The sequence below is a fragment of the Haemaphysalis longicornis genome, unplaced genomic scaffold, assembly GCF_048455015.1.
Source record: "Haemaphysalis longicornis isolate Haplotype H1 unplaced genomic scaffold, Haemaphysalis longicornis Haplotype H1 scaffold_13, whole genome shotgun sequence".
NCBI classification, from domain to species: domain Eukaryota; kingdom Metazoa; phylum Arthropoda; class Arachnida; order Ixodida; family Ixodidae; genus Haemaphysalis; species Haemaphysalis longicornis.
Genome location: NW_027526233.1, coordinates 1,777,178 through 1,794,369, shown reverse-complemented (window position 1 = coordinate 1,794,369; position 17,192 = coordinate 1,777,178). Strand labels below are relative to the sequence as shown.

Sequence of the window (17,192 nt, the reverse complement as noted above, 5' to 3'; positions counted from 1 at the left end):
TTATGTTGCACGAGCGCGACGAAAACAGGTAGAGATCACTCGGAACACATGCTGCTAACCCCGAATAGCGCTGAAAGCATTGCGGGTTGCGGGTAGGAGTCGAAAATCACAAACTCAAGCAGTCTCTTTTCAACATATTATTTCAAAATCTCTGATACGAATCTCACAGGACCATGAAAGGTATTCGTATTATCCGAAATTCGTATGAACCAACACACAACAAAAAATTGAGCCCTAAAAAAAATGTTTTTTTTTTTTCTTTTCTTACTTTCGCGTGAAAAAATCCGCAATTTTTTTCTGCTTTTTTTTAACCTCCATGTCGCCAAGCAGTCTGGACCACATAAAACTTTGCACTCATCTCCTCACTCGCAGTGCCCAAGCTCGCTACACACCACTACAGTCGAGGCGGGAAGCGGATGGCGCGTTTTTGCACATGATTCGTGCGCGTCGGCGTTGCGCTGCGATGTTTTGACGACGCACTCGTCACGATTCCGTGCACACTGCGACACGCGGGGCAGTGGGAGGGGCCAGACGACTTGCACCTCTGGAGGGGCGTGCACCGCGCACCGGCAGTTTCGAAGCGCTCGAGACAGCCGGCTGGCTCAGACAGATGTTTGGGCTTACTACCCCGGCAGATGTTGCATGGGCGCTTTCACTAGTGGCGCGGATGATGGTTTATAGTACCGTTTTTGTCCCCATTAAAGCTCCTTTACCGCACAAGCAACTTCGTGTGTGCCTTGAGCAGCATTTTAGAGAGCTGTTAGACGCAGTCGCTCAAGATCCCCACACCACTTCTTGTCCGAAACCGGCGCTGTGTTGCCGCCGCCGGCCGCACCGCACGCAGCGTGCGGGTGGTTCTGCGGCGGCGTCAGCGCATGTGTGGCGTGCGCTCATTTTTTTGCAACGTCGGGCGACATAGTGAATCGCCAGTGGGAATCTGCCTTAACCCTTTCATTGTCGGGTGTTTTTGTGGGCAGAAAACAGCCCGGCCATTCCCGGAGAAAGAGTGACAAGGAAGGAAGAGAGAGCTTGTCGTTGCCGTCGCTTGCTTGCCTGGCAGCCGGGCGCTTTGCCGGCTTGTTCATATTGTCCACGGGGCCGCGCAGGTCCGTTCGTAACATCCAAAATTTTTCCCATTTCAAACGGTGGAATTTCGCCGGGACTTCTAAGAAATTCGTATCATCCTGAAATTCGTATCACCCAGAATCGTTTCATCGCGATTCCACTGTACACACGTTGGCATTCACGCCACAACACTTGTACCCCAGCTCGCAAAGTTGGCTTCTTTTCAGACACGCAGAAGTTCGGGCACCTTCCAACTCCACAGTGTTATTTACTCGCCGATGGGGCTGGGGAAAGGCTGCAAGTCGGCCTACCATCCCACTATCCATCTAGCTATATATGAAGATTACTTCCGTTTGCAATCAAACACGTTTCTATGCACTGATGAATGCACACTGTTTGTTGATCCATACACACAAACGCTGAAGCCACTGACCAAAGAAGCGAAGTGCACGGGGCCGTTGCTTGCTGGCCCAGTGGTCGGGCGGGATGGGCGGCAGCTTGCCGCTGTTTGGAATGCCGGATGTAAACAAACGTTTCGTTTCCGGCTACGTGAGCCGACTCCGCAGCCATGATTGGCTCTCTGGTTTTGCGATGTCGTCGCGCGACGAGGGATTTCGGTACAAGAGCGATCATCTCCGCTGTCGCAAAGTGATGAAAAGCGAAGGCAGACGTCAAGCGACATAGTGAATCGCCAGTGGGAATCTACCTTAACCCTTTCATTGTCGGGTGTCTCTGGCCGTGATGCACCCCCCAGTGTCGGCTTGGTTTCCGAAAAATGAGGGAAGGAACTTAGTGATTTATGTGACTGTGATAGCATCCAGAACATAGCGCGTTGAAAGGAAAGAAATCGCCTTTCTTTCTGATATTTTCAGTTTGCCATGCATGTTTCTGGGATGAGAAGCCCACCTTTTCAGCATCAGAATCTGATGCTGTAGAACTCGCGCCCTTTCCTCGGATGATAAACTCAGAATGCCAATCCGAGCTCAGCTCGTATTTGGATTGGAATTGGAGGAACCAGCGCTCCTGTCCGCAATTGAAGGCCCCGTGCGGTCAGCCATCGGAAAGTAATCGTGCGTGTGGAGAGAGCACTTTGAGCAGCCCGCACAGCGCACAGAAATAAGCGAGCGAAAGCCGTGATGGAGTCATGTTTCAGTCTGTTGGATAGGCAATGGCGTGCTGGGCTAACCTGGCTCGCCATAGCAGACGCGGGAACAAAATAAAAAGAGAAAACGTACAAACCCGTTGCGGATGGCGCAGCAATTCCTACACACGTAATCGCACAGCTGCCGCACGGTCACTCATCCCGACAGAGTACAGCGCGCGGAGCGACCAAGCCCCCGAGCGATAAAGGGTGGGCGCGACCGCTCCGTACTCTTCATTACACCGGTGAGAGACCTAGCGGGTGAAAATAGGAGCTACCACAAACACTCCATAGATGGCGCGAACAGTCCAGGCGCTGTGGTGCGAATTTTTGAACACACAGTGGGGAACGTGCCGGTATGCCAGTGACAGGGAAAGGGTTAAAGGTGCCCGTAACTAAGAGAAACCATGGCTGATTCAGTTGAGAATAGTGCATGAAGTGCCCCGGACAAGCAGCCACAGGGTTTCTCTCTCTGCTCGTGCAGGCACATCCAGGAGCACCTGAGCGAGGTGCTGGGCCCCAACCAGGACATGAGCAAGATGAGCGAGGAGGAGCTGCAGTTCCACTACTTCAAGCTGCACGACAACGACGACAACAACAAGCTCGACGGCCTCGAGCTCATCAAGTCCCTCATCCACTGGCACGGTGGGCCTCCCTCGCTCCCTGTTGCGCTTCCAGGCGGAGGCGCCTCCCGTTGGGGGCTCTGCATCGGGGAAGGCCGAGTTAACGGCAAACTCGGACGCGTTTAGAAAAGCGTTCTTACAAGACAAAGGTGTACGAGTGGTGCGGTGGCGTGATTGGTGGGCGGCTGTTATGACGACAGAGGGCCGAAGGCCAAACTTACCGTATTTTTTCGCACGTAAAACCCGCGCCGAAAATGCGAAAATTTCAGCGGCGGAGTAGTTAAGTGGATAACACGCGGGGTTTTTCCTGTAGTGCAGCTTCACGGCAATGTGCATTGTGCCGTGAAGCTCCTACGCAGTAAGACTAAGCCTTCCATGGCAGCGATTGCACAAAACATACAAGGACACGAAAGAAGGATGAGCGCACTCTAACGTAAACTGAATTTCACTAGTGAATTGTGACTTTTGCCTTGCAATCAGTGTATTCTACTTGCTAAATATACGCTCTTTCTGTCTACATAGTATGTGATGTGTTGCTTGAGCAGTAGCTTTGATGCGCCTTTCCTGTATCAAACGTGCATGCAATACACGAGGATTTCTTTTCTTTTCCGACAGGCTGATATGCCGGGGCGGGTTATATGCGCGAAAATACGGTAAATGCCTTCATGGGTGGTGAGTTGAGAACAGCAATGCTACAGGTAATGCTCAAAACATGACAACTTCAATGGGAAGAAAAACGGTCCCTGCAAGGCCCAAACGTTGAAGACCAGGAAGCAGATGCGGTTAGAAGAGCCCCGCTTTATTGGTGACCTTCTGGTGGCTAGCGTAATTCAATTGATGAGGACGATGATGCCACGAGCCTCGCTGCCTGTGCCGCGGCTTCGATGTCTTCTTCTCAACCAGATCACATTTTCCAACAGGCTCCAGCCGACCAAATATTATTGATCTGGTTGGCTTCATATGGCTAAGTTCTAAAAATGGCAATACGGTGTGCAGTTACGTCTGCAGCCTCAAGGCAATGAAGTCGCTGAATGAATTGGCCGTCCCGAAGTCTTTCCGGCACATACAGGTACCACACATGAGCGAACCCGCCGCAGTGGCTCAGTGGCTAAGGTGTTGCGCTGCTGAGCACGAGGTCACGGGTTCGATTCACGGCCGCGGCGGACGCTTTTCTGATGGAGGCGAAAAGCAAAAACGCCCGTGTGTACGAGATTTCGGTGCACGTTAAAGACCCCCAAGTGGTCAAAATTAATCCAGAGCCCTCCACATCGGCGAGCCTCATCGCCTATGTTGCATCGGCACGTTAAACCCTACAATCAAATCAACCACGCATGAGGGAACGTGTCCATCCACACTTTCATACTTGATTTCCCAAATCAGTCTTTTCCAAGGGCCTCCCCACCAGGCAGCTTTTGCAGCTACGAAGTTCAAGTGTCTAGAGTTGTTCGGAAAACAACCTTGCATTTCTTGTGTCCACGCAATCCAATTCCCTTGAAATATTTGTGTTGCTTTCTTTTGTCTTGAGATAGCCATGGCGTTTCGGTTTCTTGTAGCAATCAGTGAACATGTTCTGCCAAGTGGTCAATCGTGTGAGACGGTTGTGTGATCTGTTAAAGTTGATTTCAGCCCCAGCGCAACAATGGTTTGCGTTTTCTGATGTAGACACACTTTCCCTGACTGAGTTGTCAATATCTTCATCGTGTTCAAACGCTTTTAAGACTTCCAGGCTTTCTTGGAAAAGTTCTCCCTTGTCTTTCAACCCCTAGGTGGTCAACTCCTGGGAAGGCATTCTCCCGAACGAATACGTGGTCTTCCGTTGTCACGTGAAAGCTTTTTCTGAATCTATAATTGACGAGATGGATATCTCATCACCTTGCTCAGTCCATCGGAAGACTGTTTCCGCAGCAGTGAGGTTTTGTTTAAGGCGATAAATGTACCCTGTCACGGATATCCAATAGCAGTCCGTTCCAGTGAGTAGGCTGATGCCTGGTTCTGGGTGAACGTCAAAGCGGGAGACGTCGGCGAAGGGCACTGCGTTGGCGTCAAGTTGGTGCAGACATTCGTTCTGTCAACCGAGATAGGTCGTTGTATATTGCGGGCACTTCAGCAGCCTCAATTTGAGAACTACGATCGTCGTGCTGGCTGTAGCGGGTTAGCTGTACTCTTTTGTACCTATTGCTGATAGCCGACGAGTTCCTCAAGCCAGAAATCGTCATCTGCTCTTCGGCGAGTACCTTCGTTCGTAACTCCGTTCGTCAAGCAGCAGTCTCACCAGACAGCTGCTCCCTCGGCCCACACCTCACCTGTGCAGTCTGGAGAACCGTTCCCTGGGGAGCCGCAGACTCAGTCGCCGAACTAGACACAGCCGTGAGTTTTTCCTGTGTTGGGCGCGTCCAGTTTGGGTCGCACAAGGGAGGTATGTAGCGCCCCTTCACATTCCGACATGATAGTCTTCTAGCATTCTTGCACTCCGTGGCGCGGTGATAGGGCCTCACGCAGTGAAAGCAACAATCCAGTTTTTTCAACATGGCTTTCTCTTCTTCTCAAGAAAGTTGAGCCGTACAGTCGTTCGTGCTGTGGTCATTGGAGTCGCAGAAAAGACATCTATCGCTGGACAACCTTACTGGCAGCGTGGAAGCACTACCTTGAATGTTGTCGCTGACTTACCGCTTGGGTGACTGCGTTTCAATTGGTGTTTCCATTGCTGCTCCAGTCATCATGGAAGTAATTTCACGACTGCGCTCTTAGGCTCAACAGGTCAAGTAGCATCGAGAGTTGATTGGGCCTTTAACCCCCCGTGTCTCCTGCTGGTGTTTCCTTAAACATTATTTGGTTGAACTTGAGCATGAGCTCGTAGGGCAAACTCTGTAACAGCGCAGTCTTAAACGGCTGCGTAGGACTCTGTGCGTATACGCTCATTGAGTGTCTGAAGGCTACTCGAGGTCACTTTGCACGAGGTCACTTTTGGAAGGTTTAGCAGTTTGCTAATGGGATCGTTGATTATCACGCTTTCGTCTCCAAAACGCTGCTGCAGCAGTTTGATGGTAGCTGTCGTTAGTTCTTCGTAATCCGCTGATTACGCCTTCCGCTTTTCCCTTCAAATAACTGCGCAGATACTTCAGTTTGTCAACGTTGGCTAGCGATGGGCTCTTATGTATCGTCGATTCAAACTGGTCCCAAAATCCGGTCCACTGAATGAATTCCCCATGGATCTCTAGCTTGGGCAGTCGAACCTGAACACGCTGTTGAGGTGCGGTTGGAGCCTGTATTGCACTACTCGCGGTTAAAGGGCACGTGGCTGCAGTGCGGAAAATCATGAGCGCGATTGTGTCACAGTAGTGTTCTACGACTGCCAACTCGTCGTCTGACTTCTCATTGGGGACGTGGCCGTTTCAACTTGAGCATATTTAGGTGTGTGCCAGTTCACCCTTCGGTTGCAGGGTAGTCTGCATTTTCGCCTTCATGTTGTTGATGATCTGTGCAGTTGTGGCACACAAAGCACCAAATTTCCGTTTGACACGGTCCATGGTGGTACTTGGTGCGCGGAGATGCCACAGGAGCTGGGGCGATGTGTCGTTCTTGGCCGGTGCGTCCTCTTCATAGGGGGTTTTCAATGGTGTAATTCTTCCATCCTGGTCACGGCATCAAATTGTTGAAGACCAAGAAGCAGACGTGATTAAAAGAGCACTGCTGTATTGGCGACCTTCTGGGGGCTAGCGTAATTCGATTGATGGAGACGATGATGTCACGAGCCTTGCTGCCCATGCTGTGGCTTCAATGTGTTCTTCTTCTCAACCAGGTCACATTCTCCAACCACACACAAGCAGTAGCACTCTCGCAGAGTTGGAGACGCAGTGAGTCAGGTGCAGTGAACAGCCGCCGTGCATGAGCAAGACGATTCTAGGGCCATACCGCAATTTTGTTCTGTTCTCTAAGGAGGCTTCACAGCGGACCGCTGAGGCTCTGCTGGATAGCCTGATGACGAGTCGCAATGCGCGCTGTGGAAGCCTGCTCACCATGTCAGCGCGCACACACTCACACACCACAGTCGATTTATGACAGATTTTGCTGCAGTGCAGCACAGACTAGCCACAGCATAGACTCTGTTTTGCGTCCAGTTCTGTGAAAGGCCGCAGTTGGCACGAGTGCATTATAACATTCACATGCGGTTTTTCTTGCAATAATGTGCACCATATCAACAACCCTGTCCTGGTTAGGAAGAAGGGGTGCCTTTCCTCCAGGTTAGCACCGCAGTGAAGGGATATGCACACAATAGAGAAATTCGCTGTGACCCGTACGTCACGGTTTCTTGCAGGCTAGCCGCTGATCGGAGGTCAGAGCTTTCAATTTCGAGCTACAAATGATCCAATTCTTGGCAGCGGGGCGGTAGGATTTCATTGGGTCGTTGGGTCGCGACTGAAACTCCAGTGCAGTTCCAGGCACTCTACTTCTATTGCTTTTTTATTACGCTGGACCAAAAAACACACCATGCACGCGACAGGGGCACTGAGGGAGCCACGTATACCACCAGCACAACCGCTGCACAGGTGGCCGCCACGGCCACGGAGTGGTGCACGTAGCTTGAGCAACTGCTACACTAAATGGGACTCAAGTCCTAAACAAGGTAGTGTATGTGAGAAGGGAGTAAGTGATGAGATGGTGAATTGCATTAAAAATTGTCATCTGCAATGTTTACGAGAGCGGCAATCAAATATCGGCCGTAGTGTTAAGCCTAACATCTGTAGGCAGACTGGCCGGCTGCTCCCAATGCGCGTCTCCCCACCCACTGCATCACGCATCGTGCGTAGATCTACCCGCGGCAGCAATTAGCACTCGCCACGCCTGCATCACGTCCATGGCCGCTTTTTTGGGTGGCCGGCAAGATCAGTACGCAGGGGCTTTAGCAGAAATGGCCGCCAACGCGGAATCCACAGTGCTACAGCAGCTCTGTCATTGGTAGAAATTGGCGACTGCAAATAGTGATGTCTGTCCGACAGTTGCGGAGAAGCTTGCCGAGTGGAAGTCTGCCTGCGGTGACGTCAGAATCTCTCAGATTTCTCTGCTGAAAGGCTCCATAGTGTGAATACCGTTTAACTCTTTCATTACGACACGAAATTGAGCGATTTTCAAGGGTCTAATAAAACATTTTTTCTGGGCTGTACATATTGGTTGGGCCACGGAATAAGAATTGTTGAGGAGGCGCAACATGGCTTGCTCTGGCGGCGGGATAAAGTTACGGCGCCGGGCACAGCACCGACGCGCCGTCTGTCGCAAGGGGCCAAAAGGAAAAGGCGCACCGGTTCAAGGTCAGTCAGTGCGTAGCCGGCTACTGTCGTTGGCAGACGACGCTGACAAATCCTTTGCGTGACTGCAATTTTTTAGAGTCTGTTTGCGGTGGAAGAAATCTTCGAGTCTCAAACATCGTTGTCGTAAGACAAAGGGGCTTGATTTTTCTACAATGCGAAACCTACAAAAAAAAACATATGGTTGAAAATCTAGGTATGATTAGTTCCAGTGAATGATAATTCTTATCCTTTATGCCATTAGTTCATATTCAGACTGTCCTAACTTTGCCGCCCTGCCTGTGCAACATGAAAAGTGCGCGCAAATCTGAGAACCCACCCGCGAGAGCGGCGAGAGTGAACCACTTTTGGCGGGAAGGCGGCGTCTGCTGACGTCATCTGCTCCGGGATTCCTTCTAGTGCATCGTTTGAAGCGCGGTACAGCTTGTGACTAGGGCAGTATTTATTAATAGCTGCTGCTAAAACGCCCAGCACTTCTATTTATTTGTTTTATAGAAAGAAATCTGGCAATTGTCACAATATATTTTATGATACTACGATTTTTGTGCGTTGCGTCCGTGGAAGAACATGTAAAGTATGGCAACGCACTTGACACGCCATCTGTTGTGCTGCTCCGCAAGCTGCATTTCCTCCTCGCCAGACCCTCCTTGAGTCAGGAAACTGAACAGTATTATTGCATTATGGTGCCGCATAGCAGGAGTGTGGTGACGACGTATCTCCAAAGTTAACAGCAATCGCGCCATTAACAACCACCACAGCGAGCGGCTCCTGCGACGAATAGCCCACAGCGCGTACAAGTGCAATTGTGCCGCTCACCGTCGTAAGCCCCGCAAATCGCGCAAGTACACAAGTGGTGAGCGGGGCTCACAGCTTGTGGGGCTGGTGCTCACTCGCACTCACACTCGCCAGTCCATAATGATGGTGAGGCTCTCTCTCATCATCATCACCACCACCATCACCACCACCAGCATCCTGTCTACGCCCACTGCAGGGCAAAGGCCTCTCCCATGGATCTCCAATTATCCCGGTCACGTGCTAACTGAGACCAGTTCATCCCCGCAAACTTCTTGATCTCATCTGCCCACCTAACTTTCTGCCGCCCCTGCAACGCTTGCCTTCTCTAGGATCCACTCTGTTACCCTTAATGACCAAAAGTTATCTTGCCTTGGCATTACATGCCCTGCCTACGTGCATTTCTTCTTCTTAATTTCTACTAATATGTCCTTAACCCTTTGAGGGTCGAAATTTTTCGCCAAATGACCCCCTAGGGTCGATTTTTTTTTATTGCTGATTTAAATTCTTCGGATGAATCTATTTCGAGAAAAAATTATTGTAATTTTTTTTAGGGTCACCATAAAGTGGCGAAAAAATGATAAATCATAATGAAAGTAACAAAAGAAAAATGATAAATAAAAACCAGAGAGTAACAAGCCAGCACCTTCTGAGTGAATTGAAATCGGATAGACATCAGTTTCACGGGCACAAAAAGCGGGAACCGCCCGGAGGATGAAACTGAAACCAGCCACTGCGCGTGCGCAAGCGCGCGCGGCCGGATGCGGGAGCGATAGACAGCGCACTGCTCATAAAATACGAATAAAAGGAGAAAAGAGCCTCATTAGTTTCGCAGGCGACCTTGGTCTGTGGCAGGCTCAAGAAGCAAGAGGCGCCTGGGTACCCGGTGGGCGATACCCCGCGTGCCCCCTCGTTAGCAGATGCACAAGCGATAGGCGGCACGCCGCTGAAGTAAATCGAAACAAAATAAAATGAAGAGCCAGGAGGCGGTCTCTTAGCCTTCAACCCAGCGTCCGGGCTAATAGCGACTCATGCGGCATATTCTCCCCTGGTGAGCCTGGGGAAACATTACAGCGTTGTTGTTGCCCTAGCAACGCCACCGCCATGTTGGCCTTGAAGGCGTTATAATTGCCATGGCAACAATGCGAGGGCGCGCAGCTTGCGTGGGGGAGAGGTAACGCTCTCCCCTCTCATGCCGGTTGGATTCCTTGCCCCCTCCCCGTGTCCCCCCCATTCCCACCCGGCAACTGCCGCCGCCACCCTGCTGCCTCCAACGGTCAAGCCTCGCTCCGACGGCACGAAGCCACGCCGCTTGAGCAGTAACGATGCCAGCTCGAATATCATTTGAACACTTTATTCGCGTTACGTGCGCGAAACGACGTGCGGCGAGAAACACCGATGAGCAATACAACACATACAAGGTTGTCTGTCTTCAAGCACAGCACACGCACGACACAAGACCTATCCTTCAGCTCAGCTTCACGGACGGCATACGAACGACGTTCTCACCTTTTGCTAACAGCACTCAAAGAGTCTTCGCGTTACGATTCATCCTGGTGTTCTTGGCGTCCCTTTTGAAGCACCGTAATGTCCGAAGGAGCACATACGATAAATCGCCCACTACATGAGACGCGCGTCGGCCTCGCTGCTCGCCGTGCGGAAGCAGCAACTGCGGTGACCGTTATCGCGCATGCGGCCCCCAGTCGCGCCGGAGAGAAGCGGAAAGAAAAAAAAAAAATGAGAGGAGGAGTGTTTCCCCAGTGCTACTGCCTCTAGGCGCGCAATAATAGAACCGAAACTAGAAAGAGTAGCATTGGCCTGGAAGAGCCATCGGCGCAAGGAAAAAATTTGACGTATTTCCAAAGTGTGGCAGCACATGCCAAGTTGGCGAAAACGGCGCGCTTTTTAAAGATACAAGCGATGTGGTACATGCATGTCAGTGACCATTTTGAAAGTGTTTGCCGATGCCGTGCATGTACGGCCGTGACCCTCCAAGGGTTAACACGCGTTTGTTCCCTGACCCTCTCTGCGCTCTTCTTGTACCTTAAAGGGCTGGTGAAGAGCTTTTCAAAAAAATTTTGTTGGGGGCACTACTTTATGGTTTTCCTGACGCTGAATTCGAAAAACATGTTTATTTTTGTGTAAATACACCCAAACCATCTTTTTTCGTCAAAACAAACGACCCCTGCCTGAGGGCACGGTGAGAGCCCTGGCTGCCTTTCGCGATTGGCTGGCAGCATATGACGTCATATTCGCAAGTGCCGGCGCTGCGGGGACCGCACGGCCTGAAGATATCATTCTGTTCCCGTTCAGATACGGGCTAGAAGATCCTCTGGTGAATGGAGGGCTCACACAATCTTTCCTTAGTATAGGAGACCCTGAGGGAAGTATAAACAAAACAGGTTCGCTCGCGGCGAGCTTTAGAAAGGGGTTCTCCCCCGACGACTCATGGCCGACTTGTTTCTCGGGTGCAGGGAAGTTGCGCAGATACTGGTTCGCCGCTTTCACTACCAGCGCTAGCCACAATTCCTAGCACAATTTTTCAACCCACCATCATCCCCATCCTCGAATGTGGAACTTTGTTTTTACATTTGGACAGGCGGCAACAAGCTCTGTGCAGCGGCCTGCGATGCGCACAGGCAGCGCGGCAGCAGCCAGTCGCCGCGTCGCGCAGAGGTGCTGGTGGGGGCTCGCTGCTCGGCCGGTCAGTGGAACGTAGCATAGCTGCACATACGGATGTTTTAGAAAAGGGGAGTTGAACGTGGGTAGCTCCCCAAAAGGTAGAGGAACCCAAGTGCAGCACGCTGGTCCCCGAAGGTCCCCAACAGCTCCAGCCGGCTCAGGTTGCAGGGATCGCCGGTGCTGTTGGGAACTTTAGGTTTATCACCAAGGGAGATAGTTGGTCGCCGCTATCTCTACAATTGCGAATGACTATCCTTAACACAGTTTTTCACTACATTATCATCCCCTTTCTCGCATGTGGAACCTTATTCCACGTTGATAGTCATTCTAGCGATCGGTGCTGTGCTCATTCTTGCGCGCATGTAATGCCATCTATCGGCCTCTCGCCGCATCTCTTGCTCGGGCAGGCCCGTCGACGAGCCTCCGCGACATGTCGGCGCTCCGCATCGCGATACAAATTCGATCACCTCTTTTGAAATCACCTTGGATGACAATCCCTAGCACAATTTTTCACCACACTATCATCCTCTTGCACGTTTACCTTGCTTTTCGCGACGGCCTTCATTCTGGACGGCAGCGAAGAGCGGTCGCTGCCGCGGCATGTGTGGTGCGAGCCGTTTCGTGCGGCGTACAAGCATGCACGACCGGCGAGTGTGCGGAGTGCTTCCGGGCGCAGAAAACGCTTCATGCTTTCAGCTTGCTTGATTTCTTCTTAGAATCTAGCTATTCAGCTACGCTGTCGTCACAGCCAACAACCTTGATCGGGAAAACGAGCAAGAAGTTCGGGAAGCCCGGAGTGCTGTGGTCCTACATTTTTTGTAATTCCCTTATAATAATGGATAAGAAACTTGGGTACCTCCGTATTTGTTTGAGCCCGTCGCTTCGCCTATGAAGCACAGAGCAGCCGACGACACGGCCGGCCCCGCGACTACTCGTGAAGGCAATGTAGTAGCCACGGGCGCTCGGGTAGGAATCTCTGGTATCTAGGAGTCGCTTTAGGGAATCACACAGTAGCATTACGGTTAAAAAATCGACGCGGAAGCAACTTAAGACAATGATGATTAATAAAGTGCAGATTACACGCCTGCTTAATTCGAAACTTCGCCCAGAAAACTGGGACACAGCGAAGCGACGGCTCACGTCGCTGGCCGTCTTCCGAATATGACGCTACTTCCGGTCGCTGCCGCTCAGTTTCTCGCTCTTCCGGCGATGCGGCAGGGAGCGGTGGGCGGGGCGTAGGGTCAACTTTAATGACGAATACCGCTGTCCCCAAGCTAAAAATGACCAAAAAAAACTTTACAGGCACAAACTGACCAATGTAATAATTGTAAAAAGTAGTTTTGCCCGGTTTTGAAAGTGCTTCAGTAGCCCTTTAATGTTACACCTATCATCTTCCATTCCATTGCGCGCTGAGTCGTTTGCAGTTTAAGTTGAACCCTCCAGGTTTCTGCCCCGTAGGTGAGTGCCGGTAAGATGCAGCTGTCATACACTTTCTTCTTCAGGGACAATGGTAGGCTGTCATTCATTATCTGAGAATGTCTGCCATATCCACTCCACCCATTCTTATCCTTCTAATTATCTCTGCCTCATGGTTGGGATCCGGGCTCACTTCTTGGCCTAAGTAGATATATTTGCTTTCCACTTCCGCTGCCTCACCACCTATCTTCAAACCGCTGTGCTGTCCCGAGGTTATTGATCATTACTTTGGTTTTCAGCATATTAATTTTCAGGCCCACAGTTCTACTGTTTGTCCAGTGTGGAAAGCATGCTTTGCAATTCGTCCCCTGAGTTACTTAGCAAGGCAACGTCATCAGCAAATCTCTCTCACCACTCACTTACTCATCAGTAGTGAGGGCAATCGTCAGTTCAGTGAGCCTGCTGACCTGTGGTCACCATGCGCAACTCAATGCATTCACCCGCCGGTACAGATTCACTCGGCTTCCATCTTCGCAGTAGTGGAATGGCAGCGAATTTTTCATGGTGGGGACACAGGGATTGAAATTGGTGATGGTGATGTCTGTGCAGTGGAGGAGAGCAAGCACCTGGCACAACAGGGTCAGCAGCCGCCGACGCCACACGGCACCACCAAGCTGTTCACGGACCAGGAACTCTCAAACATGATCGACCCCATCCTCCAGATGGACGACCGGAACCGGGACGGATTCATCGACTACCCGGAGTTCGTGGCCGCGCAGAAGTCCAGGGGCTTCTAAGGGGCACCACCACCACAAGGCATTCATTCTTCACTGGGACACGAGGCGTTCATTACATGAGCAGTTGCGGGTTAGAGTGCTGTGAGAGTTGGGGCAACGTGGTTGCATCTGCCTTGGTGAACGCGTCACAAGTGTGAAACTGCCACATCTCGCATTTGAGACGCCGCTGACCAAAATCACAACAGGGGTGGATGGAGCTAAAAAGGAGAGGAGAGTTGTTGGCTATAGGTGTCACATCAGAGACTTCGAAACCCATCACGGTAGCGATAAAATGTGTTCAATCACCGTTACCTCTCCGCGGTTTTATGGGAACACAGGCAAGTTGCCGCACGGTGACCACAAAATGTTTGACTACTATGAGGAAGACCACTTGCAAATCTGACATTTTCTTTTTTTTTTTAATTTGTCACCTGTGGCAATTGTTGGCATTAAACCTTCAGTGAGCTTTGTTACACTGAAAAGTGCTCCTAGTTCAATTTGTTGACAGCATGATCAGATTTGGTAGTCCAGATTCACGTGACCGGATGAGGAGGAACTTTGGAGATGAGGCGAGTGTAGCAATTTCAGTTGGATAAAAAAGGCTATGTATATCTCATGAACCGTGTACTTAATTGTGACAATTGGTTGTGTACATGAGTATAATCTAGTTGTAAGCGGATGTCATTCTGTGAAGTAAACATTGCTCATACAAGCATAGCTAGCAATTGTAAAAAGCATTGCAGCTCAAGTGAAGCGAGTATTTGTCTCTTGTGCCTAGCGTGCATTTAAACGAATGACATTTACTTTAATTTACTCAGTCGTTGTCTGAAACGGAAGCAAGGTACACATTGTGCTTGCAAATGTAACGCTATTGTCGCACTTTTTTTTTTAGTAGAATGCAGCTTGATTTAACGTTTTTTACTAACAATTTAATACGCCGTTCAGGTACAATGTGTTTTCATACATACACACTGTGCTTTTTTTTGTAATAACTGTGTCTCATTTTCTCATTTTCTTATCCTTGCTCTACCAGTATTGTCTACAATGGTTTTCACTCGAGAGTGATGAAAGTGGCAGTGCATTATTGATGAGCTATTGTTTCAACACGTGTAGTGTGTGTATGATTATGGATGCATGCTTCTTTGCGCAAGAGACGGAGTGTAATGAACAATGGAAAAAAAAAGTTTATTATGCTAGTACAAGTTTTTTAAACAAGACCATGTTTTAGTACAGCCTAGTGTTCTTGTTATAGTCGCTGGCTTTTTTTGCTGTGAAAATATGCGTATTCAAATGGCATCGGGCAAAATGGGCGAGCCAGCTCAAGCCAGGCCAAGCCAAGGCTGTGTCACTGTATTAATAGCAGAACTTGTTTACATATTGTGCGAAATGTGAAGAGATGACAAAACATTCCATCTAGGACTGAGGTTGTGACCGGAACATAAGAGTGTTTCTCATTCTGAATCTCCTGCACTTGCGCCATCAGACGCGCTATGTGGTCACATTGAGTGACTCGAACCACTCGTATGTGGGGGTTGTGTTTTGCTTGCAGAGTTGGTTCATGTGTTTTCAGGGCTGCAGTTGATTCTGATGTTGGAATTTGGGTGTGCTCATTAGTTCGTGATAGCAAAACATTGTACTTTGTTGATTGTGGCATCGTGCACAAGTCTTTCAATCTCGGTGGTTTGTGTGTGTTGATCTAGGTCAGCCTATGCGTATGTATGTCTACACAAATCTTTTTGGTCAACAATGCCAAACTGCTGCTCTTTTATTTTTCCCTCTCACCCACCCTTGCCAGTGCTTGCCTCTTTTTTTTTTCTTTCGTATGTGGGAATCGTGTCACACTTTTTGCTCTGTACTAATTTATGGCACTGGACATCTCACTACAGCACCCAGATCAAGTAATATAAGTGGCTTCTGGGAACCAGGAGTTTGTTTTTTGTCTGTGTGTGTGGGTCATTCCTTTACACTGCACTCGGTGCTGTTGAGAGTAAATAAAAATAAATGGAAAGGCATGGAGACAGGGGGAATCCTTTGGGGGAACCCCGCTTAGTAGGTGCAGAAGGAAGATGTGCCTACCACTTGGTTATGCTGAGTTCATCGGATGGCAGACCAAAGACAACCAGAGTGTGCTGCAAAAACAAGATAGTGGGCTGCTTGGTTTCTGACATAGCTTGCGCTGTGAGCCACGAAGATAAAAAATACAGGTTCGTTCAGCTTTGAAAGAACTGGGCTTTGGTAAATCTGGTCGCTCCATTACAGCAGCAAAGGACAATTTTTTAAGCGACACAATGAAAGTAATATTTAAAATCCTTCATATTTCATTCTACAGCAGGAGTGCAAAGCAGCTTTTTTAATTTTGTGTTTTTTGAAACACAGAATAAAGGCTCTTGAAACAATTTCTTTTCATTTTTAAGTAAACTCCGAGAAACTTGTCAGTCTTGCTGCTTTTTGTCTACTGATTTAAAATATGGCATTATTTATTTAGTTCCCAAAATGAGTAGAGATAATTAGTCACTTTTGGAGGAACAATAGACAAAAGTGTTAGTCATAAAACTCCAATCTCTATGTTGTCCAATACTATGAACCCTGGTGAGTGTTTTTTTTTTTTAAAGACGATAGTCTTTCTTGGGCTCCTTAAACCCAGAAATTTTGGTCTGTCTGTATGTCTGTCCGTCTGTCTGTGACTCGATTCAGCCACCCGGCCAAAGCAAAACAATGCCTGCCCATTAGTCTTATATAGTCACAGCTAAATCTACCCGTCTATGTCCGGTGTAAGATTCATACTTGTCGACATTGTTGAAGAAGAACAAGACATTACGCAAATATGAGACAGCAAATCAATACAGAAGTGATATTTGCAGTGTTCCTTTATAAAAAAATCAAACATGCTTGCTTTTGCGAAATTAAATACTTCATCAACTGCAGAAAAAGAATTCACTTCGCCGTCGCCTACTGTCGCCCGCGCCACTATAGCTTCTTGCGCCATTTTAAGAAATCAACCGGCAACAGTTACGCAAGGTTCCACTAGATAGGTTCCACGTTCTGCTTGCAACGCACGTGGAGTAGGGAAATGCGGTTCTATAAACGTTGAAGTAGGGCGCCTCGATTAACGCGCGTCTCCGCCGTACAGCAGCGTTCGCATCGAGACACCCGGTTTGGAGCAGTGGAACGCGGGAAATTCAAAATGATTTAAGCAAACCTTTGGCGTCTTTGCCTTGGGAGGAGCGCGACGCAAGAGGAACAACATGAGAGGTGAGCGGCAAAGCGAAGGGAGGCATTTACTTCGCAATAGCCGATAAAGACTATCGTCTTTTGACGACATTTGCAACGAAAGGAGCAGATACGCGGCCATTTTTTTTTTTTTTTGCACTGCTTGGAATTAATTGTACAGCTC

The 17,192-nt window shown here is 49.4% G+C and overlaps 1 protein-coding gene across 1 annotated transcript in view; it reads left to right on the top strand.

Annotated features, from left to right (window-relative positions):
* Nucleotides 1-15,739, top strand: part of LOC144164208 (uncharacterized) — a 35,744-nt gene extending 20,005 nt beyond the window's left edge. The window contains exons 4-5 of the mRNA XM_077694725.1: nucleotides 2,691-2,851; nucleotides 13,632-15,739. Of these exons, the coding sequence (XP_077550851.1) occupies nucleotides 2,691-2,851; nucleotides 13,632-13,819 (349 nt within the window). The 3' untranslated portion in view covers nucleotides 13,820-15,739. The remainder of the gene's footprint in view (nucleotides 1-2,690; nucleotides 2,852-13,631) is intronic.
* The last annotated feature ends 1,453 nt before the right edge of the window (nucleotides 15,740-17,192 follow it).